At 42.6% G+C, this 23,120-nt stretch overlaps 3 protein-coding genes across 3 annotated transcripts in view; 2 read left to right on the top strand and 1 right to left on the bottom strand.

Moving 5' to 3' along the window:
* LOC117742904 (V-set and immunoglobulin domain-containing protein 1-like) overlaps positions 1–4,363 on the top strand; it is a 5,059-nt gene extending 696 nt beyond the window's left edge. Inside the window, exons 3-7 of the mRNA XM_034550555.1 lie at positions 488–695; positions 2,748–2,903; positions 3,000–3,116; positions 3,210–3,354; positions 3,442–4,363. Of these exons, the coding sequence (XP_034406446.1) occupies positions 488–695; positions 2,748–2,903; positions 3,000–3,116; positions 3,210–3,354; positions 3,442–3,538 (723 nt within the window). The 3' untranslated portion in view covers positions 3,539–4,363. The remainder of the gene's footprint in view (positions 1–487; positions 696–2,747; positions 2,904–2,999; positions 3,117–3,209; positions 3,355–3,441) is intronic.
* A 273-nt stretch (positions 4,364–4,636) lies between these two features.
* On the bottom strand, positions 4,637–8,950 carry tmlhe (trimethyllysine hydroxylase, epsilon). The gene is made up of 7 exons (XM_034550918.1): positions 8,706–8,950; positions 8,445–8,621; positions 7,856–8,135; positions 7,594–7,713; positions 7,183–7,419; positions 6,703–6,841; positions 4,637–6,458 (listed from the first exon to the last, which is right to left on the bottom strand). The coding sequence occupies exons 1-7, from the start codon at positions 8,839–8,841 to the stop codon at positions 6,327–6,329; spliced, it is 1,221 nt and encodes a 406-aa protein (XP_034406809.1). The 5' UTR covers positions 8,842–8,950; the 3' UTR covers positions 4,637–6,326.
* Positions 8,951–13,637: 4,687 nt separating this feature from the next.
* Positions 13,638–22,901, top strand: mpp1 (membrane protein, palmitoylated 1). The gene is made up of 12 exons (XM_034550758.1): positions 13,638–14,002; positions 17,307–17,435; positions 17,518–17,596; positions 17,932–18,017; positions 18,110–18,178; positions 19,807–20,003; positions 20,128–20,231; positions 20,341–20,421; positions 20,646–20,726; positions 20,823–21,025; positions 21,477–21,551; positions 21,639–22,901. Exons 1-12 carry the CDS (start codon positions 13,880–13,882, stop codon positions 21,813–21,815), a joined length of 1,404 nt encoding a protein of 467 aa, XP_034406649.1. The 5' UTR covers positions 13,638–13,879; the 3' UTR covers positions 21,816–22,901.
* Positions 22,902–23,120: the final 219 nt, after the last annotated feature.

The following is a 23,120-nucleotide window of genomic DNA, read 5'->3' as shown; positions in this document are numbered from 1 at the left end:
CATCCCAGAGCTCGAGCATTCACATCGTGTGCACGGGTTAGCGACGAGAATCCCTTTTGTCGGTATCCCGCGCGTTTCATGACGAACCGCCAGGAGACACACCTTGTGAGACAACAAAGCCTGTGACGGCCAATTCAGACACAAGCAGATTTAATAGTAATTAAATTGGCTTAACAGGACAACCGATTTCTAAGTAGCCGCAGCTACTTTTTTGTAATAAAATGGTACAGTCCACTGGACATAAATACACTGAAGGTCATTCATTTAGGTCCCTGTAGACCTAATTGCAACTTTTTCATACTCTTTTTTTATGATAAGCGACAGAAATCTCCTCTGCCTTACTAACGTTCAGTTTCATACAACTGAAAGTGAAATAGTACGCATGGTACCTTGCAACTTAGGAAGCTGAAACTGAAGAAAATGGGTCACAGTATCACAGTGACATGAGTGTCTTTATCGTGTCTAACGTGTCGCCATCGGCTTTCAGGTGTATTACTCTCAGGCAGGAAAGGATGTCATCCCAAGTTCTTATGAGGGCCGGGTTCAGCCTCCCTCTTCTCCCGGCACGACCAAAAACACCTCAATATCAATACGCAACATGCAACCATCGGATGCCGGAGTCTACACTTGTCAGGTCCACAACTTTCCTGATGTGGACGGGCAGTCTGAGGTTAATATCATCGTGAATGTTCTTGGTAAGTATTATCAGCATGAGAAGAAAGAAACAGCTTTCACCTTCCTGGGTGTAAAGTGAAAGGTGTGCTGGTGAGGAGCTTTACAGATTGGATATATACTTTAAAAACTTTCACTCATTAGTCTTTACTTCAAGTAGAATGAAAAGTAGTCAAGTAACTGATTGAGTAAGAGTAAGAAAGTAGGGTGATCTGTACACATCCATACAGCCCAGGGAAGTGTGCAATGGGTGTGTAGGGGGATTTCATACCACAGGACCACACCCGTGAGTATTATCAGCTTAATATTTGCATTATGACCGAATGCAGAAGTAGCTGATGGGTTTTGTGCCGGCATAGTGTTCACACCTGCACCTGTTATCCGACAGCATGAGCTGCTGGTGCTGTTAAAACAGAGAAAGGAACCCTATCCAGCCCTAATCTGATCCCCATGCTGCTGTTCATGCCATTATTCTGCTGCTCATAAGGGCGAGGCTACCTGAAATGGGAGAGCCAAAGCGCACCATGGGTTTCTTCACTGACACTCAAGTTTTTGTGTTTGATTCAAATTGTAAGTCCGTAGTTCCATTATTTTTTTTTGCTTCCTCCTTCGCCTTCTTCTTTTTGACTTTCTCAATATTTTTGATGTAGAAAGTAAGGCTTCATGGCTGAGTGAGCTGCTCTTTCAAAAACCTTAGCTTGAACTACTGGAGGAAGTGAGAGTACTTTGAACTATTTTAGTGCTGAGATTGCTGTATCTGTTGTCAGTGTTGTGACATTAACACATCTATTAAAACAGTGGCCCTGAAAAGTGTGATTAGGGAATTATATTCAGTTTGAATTCTCTCATTCAGTGAGTTACCAGGGACAACCTCGCAGTCCTCAGTATCCTCAGTAGTTTCCATGGTTACTGCAGCAGTCTCCTCATTGTCAGCGTTGGAAATTAGAGTAGGACTGTGACTGCACCCTTGTACTGCATACAGAGTATATATATATATATATATATATATATATATATATATATATATATATATATATATATATATATATATATGAACATGTTTAGTTTCTGGATGTGATTCCTTCTTAAGTGCTGTGTGAATATGTGTTATTGCTCTCGTGCTGATTATCACGAGATCATCAGACATTTTCATCATCACTTACTGTGACATAGAATTATGGTAATACTGAAAAGAGTATTCTATCGTGGATTACAAATAAGTCTGTGAGCTTTATCCTTATTGTGAAGAAAACTGTAATGCAAAATAATTAGAGTTGTTCAATCAATACACTAATAACCTAATGATTAGCAGGTCGGCATCGTGGGGACTCAGTCTCAGCTCGGGAGTTGGAAGGCCACTCCCAACATCACTCGTGATGATTAATGACGCAATGTTTGATTAACAATAAGCAACGGATTTGTCATTTTAACAAACTAAAATCTGTCACACAGATTTATACACTTCATATTTTCACGAGAATCCAACCATTCTGGACAGATAAACTGAAATACAGACATTAAAAAAACCTTTTAGATTTAGTCTTTGACCAATCAAATGAATTAGCAGAAACTGTTGGACTGTGATAAATATACAGGTTAAGCCAATCTTAAAGCAGTGGTGCAAAAGTCAGTCAAGTACTGTACTCTAAATAATAATGTAATCTAAATATAATGACGTTTTTACTCCACTACATTTAATTGACATAAAGTTACTGGTTAATTTCCAGATTAATACTTTAAATAATGTGCTTATAGGACTGATTTACCCTTTTAAAGTGATTGATTTTATTTAAATAATTCTTAGAGGCTGGAAGAGAAAAATTATCAAAATGTAACATAAAAAAGAGAAAGAAAGAGAAAAGTCTAACAATGCAATACCAATTTGTGGAGCAGGACACAAATTGTATTAACAAAACGCTCAGGATCAATTCAGGCCGAAGCTCTTTCTGAAATAGTATGTAATAGAATATCAATATTTTCTACTGATTGATGATGAACTTGGTAATAATCCCAGGTAGAGTCACTAAATATAAAGTCACCTACCTGACTCAGGCATCCTCCTTGTCCCCTGTCAGAGAAGCCCAGTAGTCCTTATTGCTCCGTCCACGGTGATGTGGAATCGGGTCACCGAGTCACTCTGACATGTCACAGTGAGCGTGGCAGCCCGAACCCGAAATACACCTGGATCAGACTGGATCAAACCAAGACACGGAGGCCTCTACTGGGAAGAGGTCAGTACTGTGTGTGTGTGTGTGTGTGCGTGTGTGTGTGTGTGCGTGTGTGTATGTGTTTTTGTTATATACCCAAGTGTGCCCTTGTTTCTTCAGCAACCGAAACGGGAATACTGGAAATCAGAAACATATCCCAGTTTGAGTTTGGGGAGTACCAGTGCAACGCTACAAACGCGGTCGGATTTTCCATTTGCACCATCGAGCTGAGTCCTGGTACGTTTACAGTTTGGGCTTTTGAGGATATGGACAGAAATGTTTCCATCAACACGAATACTAAGAAGGCTTCATCCGCTTATGTTTGTACAGAAGTGGGCGATGGAGTGATTGCCGGCGCAGTGATCGGCGCGCTGCTCGGCTGCGTGCTGATCGTTCTGGTTGTGTGGTTCATCGCTCACACGTTGAAGAAGCACAAATACAACCGGGTCAAGCAATCAGAGGCCAATGAGATGAAGTAAGTTCGTAGGTTCTTGGATGTCATTGCATTTCAAACCATGTTGTTTCCTCCTTCGTGTGCGTGATGCCACCTCTCTGCCACCAGGAGGAGCGCGCCTCAGGCCGAGCAAGGCTCAGATCACGTTACCGTGGCAACCCCAGCCAGCAACCTCCATGCTGAGGGAGATGAGCCACAATCCTAAAAGCAACGTCACTCTTCTGAACGACAGGCTGTACAGGATGTTCCTCACATTTAATCAATAGGACAACGCTCACGTTCATGTTTAAACTTGCATTATTGATACACGTTTGCTGAATCATGAAGTTATTGTGCTCAATCTTGAAAATGTCTTTCATGAGTGTGTTTTTTTACTTCAAATGTGCTTTGGTAATTCTATTGTTTGCTTTACCATTTCATAGTGTGCCAATCAAACCATGTTGAAGAGCCCTGCGTTAGTCATACCATCTGCCTAATATTAGTACAAATAATTACATTTATTGTATGAAATACCACAATAAACTTGAGGGTAGAATCTGCATTATGCAAATGACCAGTATGATTACTTTTTATATATTAAGAAATGATTATGTTTAAAAACAAAAACAAATGATAGTCCTACATTCAAATGTAGTCTTTTATAACATTAACTATCTTAACGATTACATCACAGTGTGCTTTTTTTGACAGAGCCGGTCCGGCGCTTTTACCGCATGTTTTTGCAAGGGAGTGTACTCCGCTGGCTAGCCGCTCCACTAGCCACTAGCCGCCGCTTTGCACAGCGGTTAAAGCCCTGATCAACGACACTGAAGCATAGCGTCAACCCTCCGGTCCCCCCACCAGGTAAACTGTGTTTGCTCTGCCAGCACATTTCACGCTGTTTGCACCGTTAGCGCCGTTAGCTGAGAGCCGCCAGCTCGGCCGTTGCCCCGCTGAACGCTGTTGAGAGGTAATAGAAATGCTCCCAATTTTGTATGTAGCACTTTTAAGTGTGACGATTCCCATATGAAATTTTACAATGTTTGTAACAGTTAATGGAGAGTTTGGTATTTGTTATAAATGTATGTTGATACATTGATGTTCAAATATGTTTTGATGTGTATCAATAAACACGACAGATAGTACAAACTAATATATCCTGAAGGGATAAATTGCCTTTTTTTATTTTGTATACAAACTGTCAAGCAGCTATGGATGAAGTATGACTACTTTATGTAATGACTTCCAAAGATCCTGAATTAATAAAATAGTTTCAATCAGGTCAGGTTAGAGTCCCAATAATAATGATTAGGGGGGACAGGGGTGACAACTTGGACCTCTTTATTCAAATGGTGAAAGTAAAGGCCAGACATCTGTAAATTAATTATGAGCGTTTTATACTACACACGTCAACATTATTTATTAAAAGCAAATATAAAACAGCTCCTCCGATCCATAAATTGGCTACCCCTCTGCCTCTGCCAATGCCAATCTAGTATCCACACATTTATAATCGTTTGGCAAGTAAGGAGGTAGCACAGAAACCTTAAATAAGTTTCCTTTGACTGAGCTGTTTGGCGTCTTCATGAAACCAACCATGAACTAGACTTACACTGGTTACACTTTAACTAAGATCAGCTTTGGCCAATCTTCTGCTGTCCGTGTGCTGCTGCGCTGTACTGAGACGATGTCATAAGCATAACCCAGTGTTACTTGAACTTTGGATCGGTCCACCATCTCAACAACAACCGAATGGATTACCAGGATATTCTGAACAGACACTCAGAGAATGACTCGTCATAACTTTGATGATCCCTCACCTTTTCATTTTCTGCCATGAAAACAACTGATTTACCCGTTAGCCTCAGCTATGCTTACCCTTTTTTTTTGCTAATTAGCTGAAACTTACTGTAATACGGGTAATATTACGGAACCAGTCCCATCCTCTATGACACTATTTAATGTGATCATATGATTAGAGCAATAATATTAAGCCATTTGAGAACGTACACATTTAATTCTCCCAAGGAGACATTCAACACTTTAAAATGACAGAAAAACAATGAGTAAAATACAACTTGTTGAAAGAAGGCTTTCACAGAATATAACGTTCCCCTATACCATTTTGAACATTAATATAAACAGCAAATAACTATTAGCTATGTAAAGATACAGTGGAGTCTACCTGAGCAGAGAACAAAGCCACACTGTGTCATAATCAGAGCTTCTGTCTTCGTCTTGGTTGCCGGGCGCTCGTCCATGTTACTACATGCTCGTATGAGAGAGTGACTTCCCACAAGGCATTTTAAAAGCAAGATGGCAGAGTGCAGCTCGGCCTGATGGGCAGCTGGCACCTTGCATGCTAGCCCCTGCCATCGGGGTGAATGATGACATATGGTGTGTAAGCGCTTTGATTGGTCGGAAGACTAGAAAAGCTTTACAGTCCAGTCCATTTATCATATTATACTCGTGTTTTAGGCACTTAGCGAGACAACAAAATGGCTTTTTACCAAGCTGAATGTTTTACTAAAATAACAATATATTCCAAACCAATGAAATAATAGCCAAGATGTACATGCTCTTTCTTGCCTAGTGTACTTACTTTGTTCATAATAAACATTATTATTTTGTTAATCTCTCTGTGTTTCACAGCACCGTTACAGACTACAGAGGCTGTGCGACTCCGAAACTCATCCTCCCTACTTCACATTAAAAACAGGGTTGTTCTCTATAATTAATTTTTCTTGGGTAGCATAAAAGGGACGACAAGTTGCATTAAGTGGTGCAACTGGAATGTTGTTGTAGTACATGTTGTTGCATATGGGCAACATATGAACCGTGAGATCTAAGGGCTGACTGATTAAGAGGAACCGTCATGTGGGATGGGGCTGGGACGAGTGTCCGCCTGGAGGATGGCCATACGGAGACCCCAGGAGTACCGTCGGAAGGTAGACGGAGCAACGCGCTGCCTTGGCGCATGCCCCCATACCTGACCTGAAACGTCATGTCCTGGATCAGGCCTGCAGCCCGAAGCCGCGTGCAGAGCTGAGGACGTCGTCTCTGGTCAGGTAGCATCCGCAGAGCTGCCTCAGGCCAGTGAAAGACTCCCTCCCATGCAGGACACGCCAGTTGTCGATGAAAATCACCTCACAAAGAAAAGATAGGATAAGATTCCTAGATCGTATTGAATTACACTAACACCTGGATCCTTTCAAGTGTCCGAAAGCTGAAAATGAAATGAAATGTTTGAATTGGACATTTGGAGACATTTGGACTAGCCACTAGCCGTTAGCCACTAGCCGCCACTAGTAGAGCTTTTATAATGTGTTGCTTTCTGGCTTGGTCTCCCCCCCCCCCCCCTCCCTCCTTTAAGAAGTGTAACTTTCTTACTTTCCCTGGAGTCAGTTTCACCCACAGCTCGTTCTCTGGCCGCCTCAGTTCTGTCGTCAGCTCTCGATGTGCCACGTACCATCGCTGAACACAGTCATGGGGTATTGTGTTTATCACTGATCGGTCATAGTTGTTGTATCTGTTGATAAAAGACACAAACAATCTTGCTTTTGATTCCAAATTTTAAAAAAATACTGTATTGTTATCATACCTTTAAAGCTACTAGATATTCTTTTTTTTTTTTAAATGACAAGAAACTAACTATCCAAACTACAGAGGAACTATAAAGTGTCTCAACCAACTTTTAGTGAGGACATGTTTGCCTTATTAATATAATTTACCCATGGGAAGCTATGAATAACTTAATAACAAGACATATAAAGCTTTATCTCTACATAAAAATCCTAAAATGTCAATATCTGATTAGTCACTACCGCACAAACACGAGTAACATCGCATCAAACCAAAGTGCTGACGTACCGGATCAGGTACATTTCCTTGTTCCAAGGGTAGACGTTGAGCACAGGGCCGATGCCCGTCATGTGGTTTCGGTGGTCGTCAGAGGTTTCAATGTACTCGTGCCCGATTGGCACGCGTGCAAGCAGCTCGAAGTTCTCGGGAGATTGCTGGCGCACCTTTTCAGCGGCGTAGAACCCATCTACAAGTAGCGTCCTTCCCCCAGTTCCCTCATGCTTGAGGCAGTGGAACACCTGGATTCTTCAACAGCAATCAGCGTTATTGAGTGACAAAATGTTTTGGTTTTTTTGTAATTTTTTTGTTGACTTGAGGTCTGTGGTCTGTTTTCAAAGCTTTACAAAGAAAATCCCTTCCTTTGTATCGGGGCTGTGTGGAAAACTCCACACACTGTACGCTCATCCCTGCTGCACCTACCCACATGGTTCCTGAAGGTAGGAGGTGTCCGTGTGACGGTCCAGGGCCAGCTGGCTGTAGGCAGTGTCTCCTCTGGAAAAATCTGAAGTAAAACACCACATTCTTCCGTACGTAGTCTCCCTTGTGAATCAGTAACACAAACAACACAAGCGGATTAGGAAGAGGAATTCCTGGGCTGCCCATGAATATTGCCGTAGAAAGCAAATCGCTGATGCTGAATATGGTCGCATGAGAATAACGTTTCACAGTCAGCACTTAATACCTGATAAGACTGACCCTCTTGGCCACTGCCTCTGTGGCCTCGACTGTCGCGGGGACATCATCGACAAAAGCGATCCCATACAGAAGATAGTTATGAAGAAACTTCTTGACTTCATCGTCGCTGCTCATGAACGTGTCCCATTTGGCGGAGGGGGGGGTTGCATTTTTATAGATGTCTGAGTTCCACAGGATGCGTGGCTGGACGGTGCTCTGCTTCTTTCCTTCATAGCTGTTCTCAGCGAGCCAGCTCAGGCTGTACTTTGTCACATGACCTCCGGGCCCTGGGATACATGGAATTGAATATATTGTTATTTAGGTCCAGTGAATGGAAATTGCTTGAAATCCTATGCTTGACTTGTCCTAATTAATTATTTGTTAAATGTACCATCTAATCTCTTGTTAACCCTTTTAAGAGTGTTTGTCACACACACTTTTAACAAATAAACAAATAAATGAACAAATAAACTCAAATGGAAAAATAACCTTTGTACGACTGCACAAAGGTTATTTTTCGAGTTATACAAGATTACTGAGCATGTAATAAAGTGCCAACCGTAAACTCGTCCACACTTACAAACAGTCTTACTTACAGGTGAGGACGAGATGGCCATCTTCCACGGTGGTATGGTCCGGTCGGACGTTGAGATCGACACTCCCGGTGTCCAGGTTCCTCTGGTTGGTCTGGGGGTTGTATGAAGAGGGGGAGCGGCAGTGATCCCGCAGCCACAAGTAGTTCAGGCGCACGGGCGTCCCTCCGTCGTCGAGCACTGTGAGAGTGCACAAGGGTCACACTGGGGGATGTGGGGGGCGGAAATGCACTACGCACCTGTCACAATGTTGATCAAACTCACCGAGACAGTCTTCCAGTGACTGAAACGTTGCCCTCGCGCGGGTCGGCATCTGGAGCCTCAGCGGTCTCTGGGACTCGGAGGCCGGCAGCAGCCGAGGCTGAGCCCGTCTGAGGACCCGACTGCACGCGCCCAACATACTGAAACGTCAACTTTTATGATGTTGGTTCACAAGTAGGAGAAAAGCCGATTGAGAAAAACAGAAGTCTACAAGGTGGTGACGTCTGGCGCATGCGTGGTCTCGTTGACCGACATTCCCGGATGTACATTGCCGGTCGCGCGCGTGCGTGTGTGTGCGTGTGTGTGTTGAAAGAGAGTTTATGGTCACTTTGGAGGCCGTAGTTTGTAATAATATTACATTTTATTTATTTATTTATTTATTTACAAGTCAGGGTTTTCATTTGAGATTTGAATAAAAGGCTTTTGAAGGATTTCAACCAATTTCTGCATCTCACTACTACATTTTATTTCTTTAACTGCACTGCAACTTTTATTCTATTTATTGCTTTTTGACTGTTGAATGTTTTAATGAATGTTCTTAATTGTTTTTAAATCTGGTTTTCTTTTGGGACACCACATAGTTCTATAGACCCTCTGTCCTGGGGATTATCGACATGGATATTAAAATCGCCAACAATGACAACACAACCAAAATCAATACATATTATAGACATCATTGATTAAAAGTGTTTTTTCCTGACATTTAATAAAGCTAAGTTTAATGTGTTTAATGCTCCATTTGCCAAATGTATTTGGACAGGCTGACGAGGTGACGTGTTCAATTTGATACATTTGCAGATTTACTTATGTTTCTTCGCAGCCTCATATTTTCTTTTCTATAAATCAGGACAGGAATTGAGAAGGTTCGTTTCATACAGGACTGCTCCTGGAGAGAATCAGTGGTGTCATTAGCCTTGTAGTCTGGACCAAAAACATATCTATTAGTGCCTTTATTAGGTATAGGGGAGATGGAGGATGGTTGTGGAGCTGTCGTGGGCGCGAGGGAGGGACATTGCACTTTAACATCGCCGATTGTGAAACTGACTGAGGACTTTTGTGACTTTTGATTGTGCCAGTGGCGGAGGTCGAGCTGGAGGTGGACGTCGAGGAGGGATTTCAGGAGGGAAAGTGCAGTTAAACACTCCTTGGTGATGAGGTTAGAGACTCCTCCTCTTGGCCCTCCTTAGGGAGGGTGGGGGGGTCTCTACGGCGATGCTGGGTGGTTATCTCTTGTTTAGACTCCTCTTGTCTCCTGTCCTTGGCAGTGGGAACAGATGGGTGACCCAGGAATGAAAATAGGTTGGAAGTAAACAAAAGTAAAAAAAGTTAAAAAAAAAGATGTCTGCGTTCCCAGCAAAGGTAAACATTGTTGATAAAATGTACTGAATGGTCAGTACATGCGGTCGACAGCCATCTGTTCAGTTCAAACAGCCTGCTGCACCTTTCATCTCCTCCTCCGGCCACTGATAAACACCTCAGCATTGACACAGCTGACTGTGTTTAACAAGTCAATGAAGTTACTTCAAAGAACTTCAAACTGTTGTTTCACAATATCACAGCTTTCCGTATGCACAATGATGTTTTTCACCATGGGATGGTCAGCCACGATGTCCAAGATTTCTTCTCTCATGTTAGAGACCTGCCAACGGTTTGCTGATATTTCTGAGGTGGAAAAACAACAAGATCCAAACAGCTGCTTAGCATGGGGGTCAAACGACAGCGATTGGTTAAATATTACCCCTGGGCCACTCAGGTTGAATCCTGACTGGTACTTGTCGTACACATTGGGCCTCTCCAGTGGAGCAGTACATTGGTTGACCACAACATCCTGTAAAATTTTTGATAGAAAGGTCAGTTTGGATATAGAGCTATAGCTAATGGGCAAAACAGGATCTAAGTTAATTTTCTTTAATATAGGCTGGATAGTGGAATGCTTGAAATAGGAGGGGACCGACGGTGAAACACTTGCATTAAATGTGTTGAACAACATCTTAGGATTTCTCCTTTTAGGAAGAAATAAAGTTAGCAAAGTAAGCAGTTCTAGCTTCCTTTACTACAGCATTAAAGGAAACTCTGACATCTGTGAGTCATTCGCGATGCACTTGTATCCCAGTGGCTTTCCATAGCCGCTCTGTCCTGCGACACTTCCGCCTCAGAGTGGAGTGTTGCAGACATCCCAGGTGCTGTCCTTAAAAGAAGCCACTTTGTCCAGCAATGTGGCGCAATGTTCATTGAAAGACAGCATACAAAATTCCACATCACTAAGATTTGTGTTAGTAGCAAAAGTGCATTGAGAACTGATAATCTGAGTAATAATGCGGGAACGCAATGTCCGTTTGAGACACAAGGGGTCAACATTTCCAGAGAGATCAAAGAAAATAGGTTTATGATCACTGATCAGTATCTCTAGACATGACAAATAGTCCAAGGTGAGAGTGGCGCTGAAAATGTTACTTAAAATTGAAAGATTTAGTAATATTAACAAATTCAATGGCTTCATAATTTTGTATTAATTAAAATCACCAACCAATGATAATAGCTTAATGATAGTGTTCAGAGAGTCTGGGAACGGAGATAAAGAAACTGACGTGCCGGTCGATAAATTAAAACACAGTAAAACGGCCTTAGCCGACCCACTTTAGTAAGTTGTAGTTCAATAGTAGTAAAAGGTTTGTTCTTTTATTCATTTCAATGGGTGCATTCCATATCCTGTCGCCAGGTTTCAGTCAGAAATAAGAAAGCCACATTATGAATGTGTAGATATCAACGTCTAAAGTCCAGCAGACCGTCATAGGGCATAGGTCCAACTAAGTATTACGTCAGTAGGCTACCAACTGTAGATGGTTGATTTCAACTAACTGATCCAGGGAAACATTCATTGAACCCACCGACAACGGCCAAATTGAAAGGACGTTTTCACAGCAGGCATTCAGCAGCCAAAGCCCAGACGTTGTAGACACCAACAATGGCTCTATCCTCGTCAAGTTTCCCAGTGAGCTGCAGTGAGCCAGCATTCACAATACCAGGACCCTAAAACTGAAGCAGCCATCATTCATTCATTTTATTACTGTGACAAATCCAAAGGTCTCCTGTGAAAGAAGCCCATAACTGCCCTCATTAAACATGTAACATTGTCTGTGTGGCTTTTCCCCTGAAGGCTTTGTGTGCATGTGTTATGATGTCAGCGGAAGTGGTCTTTGTTTTGGATGAGATGCCCCACCTCATCGAGGAAATGCTGGCAATTAGGAAATGAGGGCAACGAGTGGGCAGAAGGCGAGTAACTGGATGCGACATGACAGGAGACGTTAGGGATGCAGCAAGACGCTGATGAAACAGGGTACTTAGTAATTAGAGGGTAAACAAGGTGGGTCTGTGAAAGAAGTAGTGTGTGCTGCTCACCTGACAGCATGAGAGGCCTTTTTCAAAATGGAAACCTGACAGCTATTTGAGGGAGAGGCAGAGGTGAGGCTAAAAGCTGGTTAAACAGGAGGAGCCAGGCGTCAGCAGACAATGCCATGTCAGTCAGTGGCAGAGGGCTGATACAAACCTGCATGCTGGCTCCCTCTGGAGTCCTCACTGGCAATTGGCTGCTCTTAATACACAAATCACTTGGCTGAACGCCGCTTTCCTTCTCCCCCAATTTCCAATGATCTGTTTTGGCGTGCGTCACAATGAAGAGCACAGCCGTCGATGCAGGATCGCTTTGGCCCTGCTGCACACCTTGGTGTCCATATAGATCGGGAAGTTTAATAGAAGAAGATTTATGATACATAAATCATGATGGAAGCATCCAAACAGAATCGGGACAATTTCACCATTACGATTTGTTCTGAAGTATAGCATCTGTATGAAACTTGTATTCAGGGGTGATTTGTAAAGAATTACCTTTAGCATACATACAATACATAAACCATGTGTATTCCCTCTCCTCTGGCAATGCATGGTTTGGCATTCTCTGTTGAACATGTCACTGATCAGTTTGGTTTCAGGGGCCTAAAGTGCAGTTTGTGTAAATGTACATTTGAAATCTGAGGTAGGCTATCCAGAAAAAGGGTCTGGAACCATCAGGGGAAATAACCAGATTTTATATTTAAATATGTAACCATACACTGACCTCTGGTTGTCAAAATAAAGTGCATTTTTATTATTATTTTGCATCTGTACATATAGGGTCTCTGCCAGAAACGCCCATGTATTGATCAATCACGTGATCGGTGCAGACTAATTTCCCGTTGATGATTGTCAACATGAACACCTGGGCAAACATACCCACGCTTTGTTTTGTAATGGACATCCCAACAAGTCAGCTGCTGAGAGGGGATGACCGCCAGTAGCACCCCGGTATTCGGCTTCCTTGTAGCCTGATAGTGCAGCCCTGCTGAGAACGCTGCGGTAATGCCGCATTCAAGTACTGTCGGAAATGCCATGTTTACGTTGGGTGTCGAAGAACGGCTTAGAGTGAGATATCTAAAAGGTTGATTTTTTTTTAAGTTATCAGAATATGGTACCAAGGGGCTATACAACATGGGAGCGACTGTTTTTATGCATGATTATTATTGAATGTTTCTATCGTTTCTTGTCGGCTTTCACACATAACTTCAAAGTTAACTAAATTACAGCAGATTGTGAAATCGAAAATTGAAAAACGTGAAATAACAAGAGTAAAACAGAGCAAGGCAACCAAACAGTAGGCTGTACATATACATGTGCATCCAATATTTCTAGATAGTTAACTTAGGTTTAATTAATGTATGAACATATACTGCTTCAGTATAATCTAAACACAGCATCATAGTATCCCTTAATGTGGGCCTGACATGCTCTGCGCTGTCGAAACGGTTACATGAATAGGCTCGGATAGTAGAAACAACTTGAGTAGTATGATGTCGGAGCTTATGGGGCGCACCTGAAGGCATCATAAGCCTGCCCCCCTGAGCAGCAGTCAGTCGCATGTTTACTTGCTTTGTCAGCGGTGTCCCCGCAGCAGATGTCTCGTGCACCTCACCTGTTGCTGATTAAAACCGTGGACCTTTATCTCAAAGAGTGACTGATCACGTCGTCGGGGCTCCTTATCGCCCGTTTCCGCCCTCGCCAACGTCTTCGCGGCGAGGCCAGCCTCTTGCGGACCTTGAGCGGGTTCACAGTTTCTTTTTTCTTTCTTTCTATCTAACGGAAAGATGACGTTAAAATCCAATAAAAACGAACCCGCCGTCTCACTGGAGTCGGTGAACAGCGTCCGGACAGCCCTCTCCGATCTGTACCTGGAGCAGCTCCTACAAAACAAGCCAAAGTCTGACAAGGTACGGGGGTCGTTTTTCTTCTTTTCTTTTTTTTTTTTTTTTTAACCTTTTTTATTTATTTATTTTTCATGTACTTGGTGTACATGTTTGCTTCCGGGAAGCAGAGATGGGACACATGACCGTTGTTTGTTACGAGGTCTCTAAAAATAGACCCATATTGAATGTAGTCTGAAACAAATTTGCAACATGTCGATCTTTCTTACTTCTTTTTTAAATCAGAAGCTCTGTGTGTTGTTAGGAACCACTGCGGTGCTCCGTCAGCTGTAGTCGGATCCAAGTAGACTTTACATCGGCAGTTTCACTTCTGCGTCGCACCCAAAAACTACATCTGCCTGCGTGATTTTAGGGGAAACGAGCCTCTATCTGTCATCGCATTACAATGAGTCCATGTGAGCTCTGCCTGCAGCTACAAGTGCTGCTGCAGGGTGAGTGTGAGCTGAGGGTTGTTTACTGCATCACACTGTACAGGCTGGCATTTAAGACCAAGTTAAAGCCACATTATGTTGCGAAACCGCCTTTGCCTTGAAGCTGGAGGACCACCAAGTGCTTGATGCTGTTGCAACTTTGTTGTTGTTGAAGTGACTGGTGACCTCGAGGCATCAATTTAGCAGCCGGTGATGCCTTGAGGGAACACTGTGTCCTAAACCTCTTCTCTGACTCAGCAGTGGGCTACCGGGAGGGGAAATGGAGAAAGGCAGGAAGCTACTCTCCTGACATCAGCAGTTTACGGTTTAACAGCCTTGAGTTTGCAATCTTGGCGACGTGTTCTTCTGCTTGATGCCCAGATGTGAAATCAGTGTCTTTTTTTTTTTTATATAAGCCGGGCCACGTGGTCCCTTTTTATCTCACAGTGCAGAGGCGCGTGTGCGTGTGCGTGTGCGTGTGTGTGGCTCATATTCCGACTGAACCAAATGGATTCTATACCTTGAGTTTGGTCATAAAATAATAAACTAAAGGTGAGGCGGCCTGTTCCATGTGTGTGTTTCCGGCTCAGTAGTGTTCTTCGGCCTTTTTTAAAAGGGGTTCCAGATAAGACTCGCTGTGCACTGGGCCCTTAGACAAATCAGGCTTCACATCTTCATGTCCCTCCCGGTTATTTCTGTACAATCTATCCAAAATTCTTCCGGTTCCCATGTAGGTCAAGCGTTGGATCTCCGACTGTGTTCCTTCGAGAGATCAGTAAGTCTTTGCCTTCTCGGCCCGCGGACCCCGCCCTGAGTCCACGCAGGAGGACGGGATTAATAACTACTACTTCTTGGCTTGAAGAGACGAGTCGTCAGAGGAGAGAGGACAAAGAGGCGGATCGTTTTATAATGCAATCAGTCGAAGTGGATCATGGAGGCCGAACAACAAGGTTCTGACCTTCAGGCAGCGTTATCTTCTCCAGAGATTGGCTTTTTATGAAATGCACCTTCTGTTTGTTTGATCTTCTTCAATCAAAGCCACACGAGATGAGCAGTGCAGGGGGCACTCTGCTCTTTCCTCAATGCATTTAGTATTTATTCTTTGGCTTTTACTCAGCAGTTTGTTTACCCTGTTGCTTCTCCACGCCCCAGGCTGTCATTCAAGTTCCTGTAAAAGGCCTCCGGACCCTGGTTGGAGGAACACGTGTTGGCCGTGATTGCAACACACTGGGACAAAGCAGATGAATATTTTTATTTCTATCTCTTCACGCTTCATGCTGACGGAGCTTGTTGAAATCCTCAAAAGACGCATTTAATTAAATGTGCCTTTTGGTGCCAATCCAACACGTCTCACGTGGGTATGTCGGCTGTATCTAATGCCTACTGTATGTGATCGACTTGTTTTTGTTTCCCTTCTGTTCAGATAGGTTTGGTTGTTTTTGTGCTAACGTCTTTAGATTGAATCTTTGTCAGTTTCCTTCCTGGTCAGCACTTTGTTGGGAGGAAATAAAGTCTCCTTCTCTGTGCCTTGGGGAGAACTACCCAATAATTGTGTGTGTGTTGTGTTTTACCCCTTCCTATAATGGGTACACACATAGTAGCCTCTCTGAATAGGGAAAAATACAACAATAAATGTTTGTATACACACAATTTCAGGTACTTTTTTTACACACTTTCATCATGTGAATTTACGCTAGTCATAAGATCACGAATACGTGGTTCCACAAAATGACTCTACCATTGTCTCTGTAGCAGCTTTGAACCAAACATGAAGTTTTACTGTCCTCGGAGTAGGAATAACCAGTAAGAGACATTTGGAGTTCAGAGATGGACATCAGCGTGTGTTTCAGGATAGCTCTGTTTGTGGTGATTGTAACCGTAACAGGATATGTGATTTCATCGGTTCCCCATTGGACGCCCTTCAAATGCTCCCTCTTGGTACGGCCCAGTCCTGACGCGCAACGGCACGAGGCCGCTGAATAACTGTTGTGTTGCACAAGAAAAAATAACAACAACTGCGTGGCTCTCATGACATCTACACGCAGTCCAACACTGTTCACTGAACACGAATATAAGTTGTATGAATGAAACTCGTATGAAGAAATAAACATGCGGTGAAAGTTCTGCCTGTGAACCACAGCAAACTGCTGTTACAGTATGCAGTATTTTATTTTATTTTTTAAGGCTGAGGTTACAGGCGAGGAGGAGGAATGCGATAAAGATATTTATTGGTTTATTGCAGTGTTGATGCTGGAAGATAGGCGCTATCTTTTTGTATTTTTTGCTGCAGCAGTGCTGATGTGTCATTTCCATGCAGAACATGCCTCTTCTCTGACAGTGATCTGGAGTAGAGACCACCTTTTGTTGACACTGTAGAAGTAGGATGGACATTTTCTGGGGATGAGGACGTCCTGCTTTTTGAACTCCCCTTTGCATGAAAGCACAGCGCGACTCCCCGGGTCCCTCCTTTTTGATTTCATACCAAACAAGAATAGTCCTCTTTACATTAATGCTACTCTTTGTCGCTGATCCCCTGATGAGACCAGTGGTATCCATGACCACATGAACCAGGTGGACCAGATCACTGGACGGGGCTAATGAGGTGTGATTACACCGGGTTAATTTTCAACCTCGAGCACATGTTGTAACTGCAAATGAAACACGGCTGTTGGCACACATTAGCACAAAAAAACTTCCACTGCAGTTATTAGAGATGGCAGTTTGATAATGATCTGATCGGTCCAGCTGAACGGACTCTAAAGCTTGAGGTAAATTATTTGCGTAAAGGGTTTAAACGTTGTTGTTTTTTTTTATTTTAAGCAAAGTTGATTTAATTCTGTATGACATGAAACAATAAATGTTATGTCCTTTTTTTTCTTCTCTTTTCTTCTCCCCAACAGGCTGCTATGCAAACCTATGAGAATAAGGGGGCTGAAGTGTACACGAACGGGAGCGCTGGACACATGAACGTCACAGAACTGACCAGGATGAAAGAAGTAGAATTTGAAAAGAACCCCTCGGAGCCAATGGTGTACTATCTGCACCTACACACACACACACAGGTTAATATTTTTGTGATTGCTCCTCGTTGACGGTGGTCTTTGTCTGCAGGGAGTCACTCTGAAGCTGAACAACAAACAAAGGTGCACTGTGGCCAGAATATTGCACGGGGGCATGATCCACAGACAAGGTAATTAGTGTGTGTGTGTGTGTGTGTATTCAGGTTCATCATATTTGTTGGTTTTGTTTACATGGTGCTGGTATGAATTAAGATTCTGACTGCCGGTCAGTTTTTTTAATTGTCAGTAATAATCCTATAAAAAAAAAACGTAAAGTAATTTCTACTGTAATCACAGCCATTGTGGCAGAAGGCTTTCCTCGTCTTCAGTTTATCTCTCAGGAGAATAGATATTTCCTCAGGAGCTGCTACCGCATATTAGGACCACAATGCAACAGAACTGAGCTGGAACATAGAAGATCATATTCAAAGTGACTCCACTTGCCCTGGTTTCTGCCTCTCTGCAGGGTCTTTACATGAAGGGGACGAAATAGCCGAAATCAATGGGAAAAGTGTGACAAACCAAACTGTAGATCAGCTACAAAAGATCCTGGTAAGTTCATATCTCTTTTTTAAAAAATGTTTATGTTGTCACTGCAAATATGTCCTGTAATTAAAGCACTTATACAACTCGTTCACACGCAGAAAGAAACCAATGGCGTCGTCACAATGAAGATCGTTCCCAACCTGCCGAGCCGATCCCGAGCCTGTGAGGTAATAACGTGGCCTGTGGAATATATACTTCCCTTTTGGTGTCGTGGTTAGTTATGTGTTTGGTATTTGTGGTCTCCAAACGGTAATTCTGCAAGAGTTAACCCTTTTATGGTGCGAGTAACTATATCTGGTAATGACTATGAGCCTGACGGTCAAATCCAATGATGACTTCTCGTAATCTACAAAGACGAGTTTGATTGCACTTCTCCTGCATTTCCTCTGCAGTTTACTTCTTAAAAAGGATTTTGTTCTCTGTTAGGTGAATCTCCTCTTAGCCAATGAGAAGCCCAGGTGACTATAACACAAGTTTAAACTTGAAGACCATCACTCCCATTAGTTGTGCTAGTTTGATTTGAACCACTTTGGTGTTTCATCCTGCCATCTTCTGGCCACATCACATTGACCCCCCAGCGGCCATTTCTGTGCTTCCTGTGCACAAACCAGTTGCTGCTGGCTTGATTTAACAACATGTAACAGTATGTTGCCTCCTCAAATAATTGTAAATGGCATTAATTAAATGAATAAATTGCATTCAGTGATGTTACTCTTGTTTATCACTGAATTATGTTCCAACTTTGCTGTGGTCAGCGATGGCAGTCTACTTCAACGTCTATAGGCCATTAATATGTAGGCGTAGTTAATACTCTTCTGAATTTTTAATGCTCAAAGAGCATCATTTTTGGTGACTCAAACCACTCCAGTACATAATAGGTGTATTCACTTTCTGTGTACAACTATTACTGGAATAACTTGGGGAAAACCACAAAATGTTCATGAACTCTACTAACAATAGTAATATAGGAGAATTGACATGCGTTCCTGTTGTGATCTTGAACAGTTGAGGAAGGTTTTAACATAAACGTGTCTCACTCTCTCTCAAAAAATAAGATTACAAATTTCAGGAGGAGTTAGTATTCTGGAGTCCCAATGACTCATTTGTGAGCAGCTTTTCAATTGGATGTTGAGAAGTTCCATCAATATAATTGATTTGATAAATTAGACCTCGCGCCTGGAACCGGAAGTTAATAGTTAATTTTCACAATGTGCATTGAGCTGTATCAAGATCATATCATGAACATGTGAATTCTGTTAAAAGGGTGGATTTCCCAATTAACCATAGCATAATCTAAATGTATGTGCGAGAAAGCTTTGCATGAGCTCACTTAAAAACCCACAGTGCAAATAGTGACTGTCCAACATTTGACTGGCTAAAATATGTTTTCATTGTATGACTGAAGTGCTTTTTTCAGCAGCTATTCATAAAAAAATAAAATAAAATGGCAAGCTCAGTACGTGTCTGGTACAGCAGTCTATCATTTGTGACAAATATCACAACAGATTAAAGTAAAACTGGAGAACATGTCTTCATAGAGCTCAGAGAAACTGTTTATTTTGTGTTTTGAGGTCAAAAGGTTAGTTGAAAGACATTTTTAGTTTGAGTTCAGCAACAAGTATTACTCGGCTACCAGGTACTATTTTCACAGCTGACCTAGATGATCGGAGATTGAACACATTGATAAGATCTGCAGATGTATCATTATTGTCCAGTATTACCAAATGCACAGTGCAAGTTTTCATGAACTCCTTCTGCCTGTGAATAAACCGCATGCACTCTTCTATATCGATAGATGTACATGAGGGCCCAGTTTGACTACGACCCCACCAAGGATGACCTCATCCCGTGCAAAGAGGCAGGCCTTACGTTTCAAACTGGCGACATCATTCAGATTATCAACAAGCAGGATCCAAACTGGTGGCAGGGCAGAGTGGAAAGCGGCGTCGCTGAATTCGCTGGGCTGATTCCCTCCCCGGAGCTCCAGGAATGGTAAACGGTCGCCATGACGATGCCACAGATCGGCGCGGTACTATGAACCCCGTCGGGCGCGCAAACCCGAGCAAAGATGTTCCAATCTTAACCTCCATCTCTTTTTTTTTTTTCACACTGCAAGGAGGGTGGCAAGTAAAAGCAAGGCCAGAGAGGGCAGTCAGTCCTGCAGCCCGTTTGGAAAGAAGAAGAAGTGCAAAGACAAGTACCTGGCGAAACACAGCTCCAGTGAGTGGATCACTAGAATCGTGCTTCTCTGACATTTTCTTTTTCCCCTCGGTTTTACTCTGTGGCTCTGTCTAAAAAAAAAAAAAAAAAAAAATTCCTTCTGTTGCAGTTTTTGACCAGCTGGATGTGATTTCTTACGAGGAGGTTGTCCGGCTCCCTGCTTTCAAAAGGAAAACGCTGGTGCTTATTGGTAAGCTCACATCACTCAATCGGGCTGTCGCATTCCTTTTGTCGGTCATTTCTGATGCACACGTCGTCCCCAAACATGTTCCACATCTTGCAAATGTACCGAACTCGAATAAAACCTCAATGCGAAGATAGTTTCTCTGCAACCAAAGATTCAGACATGAAGGTTAATGTTTGATTGAAATGTCCTTGGAAATAAAAAAAAAAAAAAAATCTGTGTTTTTCTAGGTGCACCTGGCGTAGGAAGAAGCCATATCAAAAATGCACTATTGACCAAATACCCTGAGAGGTTTTCCTACCCTGCACCTCGTGAGTAGACCACCAGACTGTTGTGCTTTTTTCTTTAGTTAGAATATACACGTTGGCTGACTTGTCCTTTGGCTAAGTCTTAAACCTTCTACACAGACACCACCAGACCCCAACGGAAGGAGGAGGAGAATGGACAGGAATATTATTTCATCTCCAACGAAGCCATGACCAAGTGCATCTCTGGAAATGAGCTGCTGGAGTATGGCAGCTTCCAGGGAAATATGTTCGGCACCAAAACTGAGACCATCCAGGAGATCCACGAGCAAGAAAAAATCGCTCTGCTGGATATAGAACCACAGGTTAGCATTCACAGGTTCTTTTGGAGTCACGAAAGGGAAAGTTGATATTAATTCAACATCACCCCGAGTCAAATGAAGTCAACGGACGTGTTTTTATGCCTCGTTGAGCTGTTGGCAAGTATTTCAAATTGTGAGATTAACCTGCATCGAGCATCAGCTCTTTTTCTGCTGCTGGTGAGTTAACCGGGAGAGCAACATTTTAAGTGAACAGTTCTATTTATTTCATTTTTAAATGCGAACAAGTAATATAAATGTCATCATTAAAATGTGTGGGTATGTTAGACCTACTACCTTTCTTAAGTGGAGTAAAAGGTATCCCAAACACCAAAATACCCCCCAAAATGTGTTGGATACAAATACATTAAAATACAACATAGGTGCTTACATGCGGCTTCCATGTAGTTACTGAGTTTTAACCAAATTCTTCTTTTTCTTTAACATTTGAATGCAGACCTTGAAGGTCTTGCGGACTGCTGACTCTGCGCCTCTGGTGGTGTTCATCGCTCCGACCAACACCGCCGCCCAGGTGCTACATCTTCATCCGAGTACACTCGAGTGACCTTTGAACTCGCTCATGCAGCGACTGCTTAACCTTTCTGTTCTTGTGTCCTAGACGGAAAACCTGAAGATGATCCAGAAAGAGTCGGACGCCATTTTCACCACGTACAGACATTTCTTTGATGTGGTTCTCGTCAACAACGACGTGGACGAGAGCGTGAAAGGTGTGGAGGAGGCCATGGAGCGTGCCACCTCGACCCCCCAGTGGGTGCCTGTATCATGGGTGTACTGACCGATGTCGGGCACCCGTATAATACCTTTCTGTTTGTTAACAAAGCAGTGCAATATCACTCCTTACACAAGTTAGTGACGTCCCAGATGTGTATGGGTGTACTTTTGGTTCCTGTTAATTGTCACTAAGATTTATCTGCACAAATGCATCCCCCAAAAAAAGAAGAAGAAAAAGAAAGAAAAAAAAGCAGCAATATGTAGAAAGGTTTATTTTAGAAAGTTGAGAACCTCACCAGGGATGTTTGTGTTTGGGTGTTGTGACATCTGTGCTTCAGGATTCTGAGGGTCTTAGTAGTGTTGGTGCCGAACGCCTTTGTGATTGTTGGAACGTGAGCAAATGCAAAATAGGACCTCAACTGTGAATGAAATCCTCCCGTTTTAAATGACGGGATTTTATCTCTTTTTTTTTTTTTTTTTCCTGTTGTCATTAGATTGTGCCATGAAATTGAGATTATAGAGCCGTTTGTTCCTACAGTGAGTGTAACTCTATACAACCGTCACGTCTTCTGATCCAAACCTTTCAGTCGGTCACTGACGACATCACTCGTCTCATCTCGTCCACATTGTATATCTCACGGGGTACTGTAAAGGCACTTTTAAACAAAAAATATATTTCCCAGCTCTATAGCAACTGCTTCTCTGCCTGTGTTTCATGTGGATCCTGTTGTCCAGAGGCCTTAAGGGGAAACAATGGCAGTTTTATGTCAGCGGGCAATCTCCAAAGGGCACAAAGATTCTTTCAACTAGATCCACATAAAGCAGGAAAACACACGGCAGTGTTGATCACGAGCAAAGCCACTGCAATATAAAGGTTGATATCCATCCTATTTTATAATTTGGGGTTTGAAGACATCACGGCTCAAAGCTTTGATTAATTATAGATCAAGACTTTCGTATCAGAGCTGTAGATATGTCACCCACACATTTCAATTCTCTGCTCATCCACAGTGTGGGAGAAGGAGTTAAAGGTTATACATGACAATGAATTTGTTCACAGCTTCTATCCAGAACACCGTTGCACAGTTTCCTGGTTGCGTTGTCAGAATTGTCTACCTTAATAAAATCAAAATAAATCATGTGAAAAATATCGTTTTGTGTTCGAGTCGTTCTGTCTCATTTCAAGTGCACATATTTAGGACGTTTCTATATTTCTGTGTTGAAACCTTGGACTGGCTGCACACAGATGTGCACGTGTATAATTGGTCTCAAATAGTCAAATTTTGATCATTCATATTATTTGCTTTTTCTTCATATATTCCAGCCTGAAGGTCAGGGAACATTTTTGATATGAGCTCCATAATATAAG

This window comes from Cyclopterus lumpus, chromosome 14 (genome assembly GCF_009769545.1).
Source record: "Cyclopterus lumpus isolate fCycLum1 chromosome 14, fCycLum1.pri, whole genome shotgun sequence".
NCBI classification, from domain to species: domain Eukaryota; kingdom Metazoa; phylum Chordata; class Actinopteri; order Perciformes; family Cyclopteridae; genus Cyclopterus; species Cyclopterus lumpus.
The sequence above is the reverse complement of the archived record's forward strand: the minus strand, read 5'-3'. Positions and strand labels throughout refer to the sequence as shown.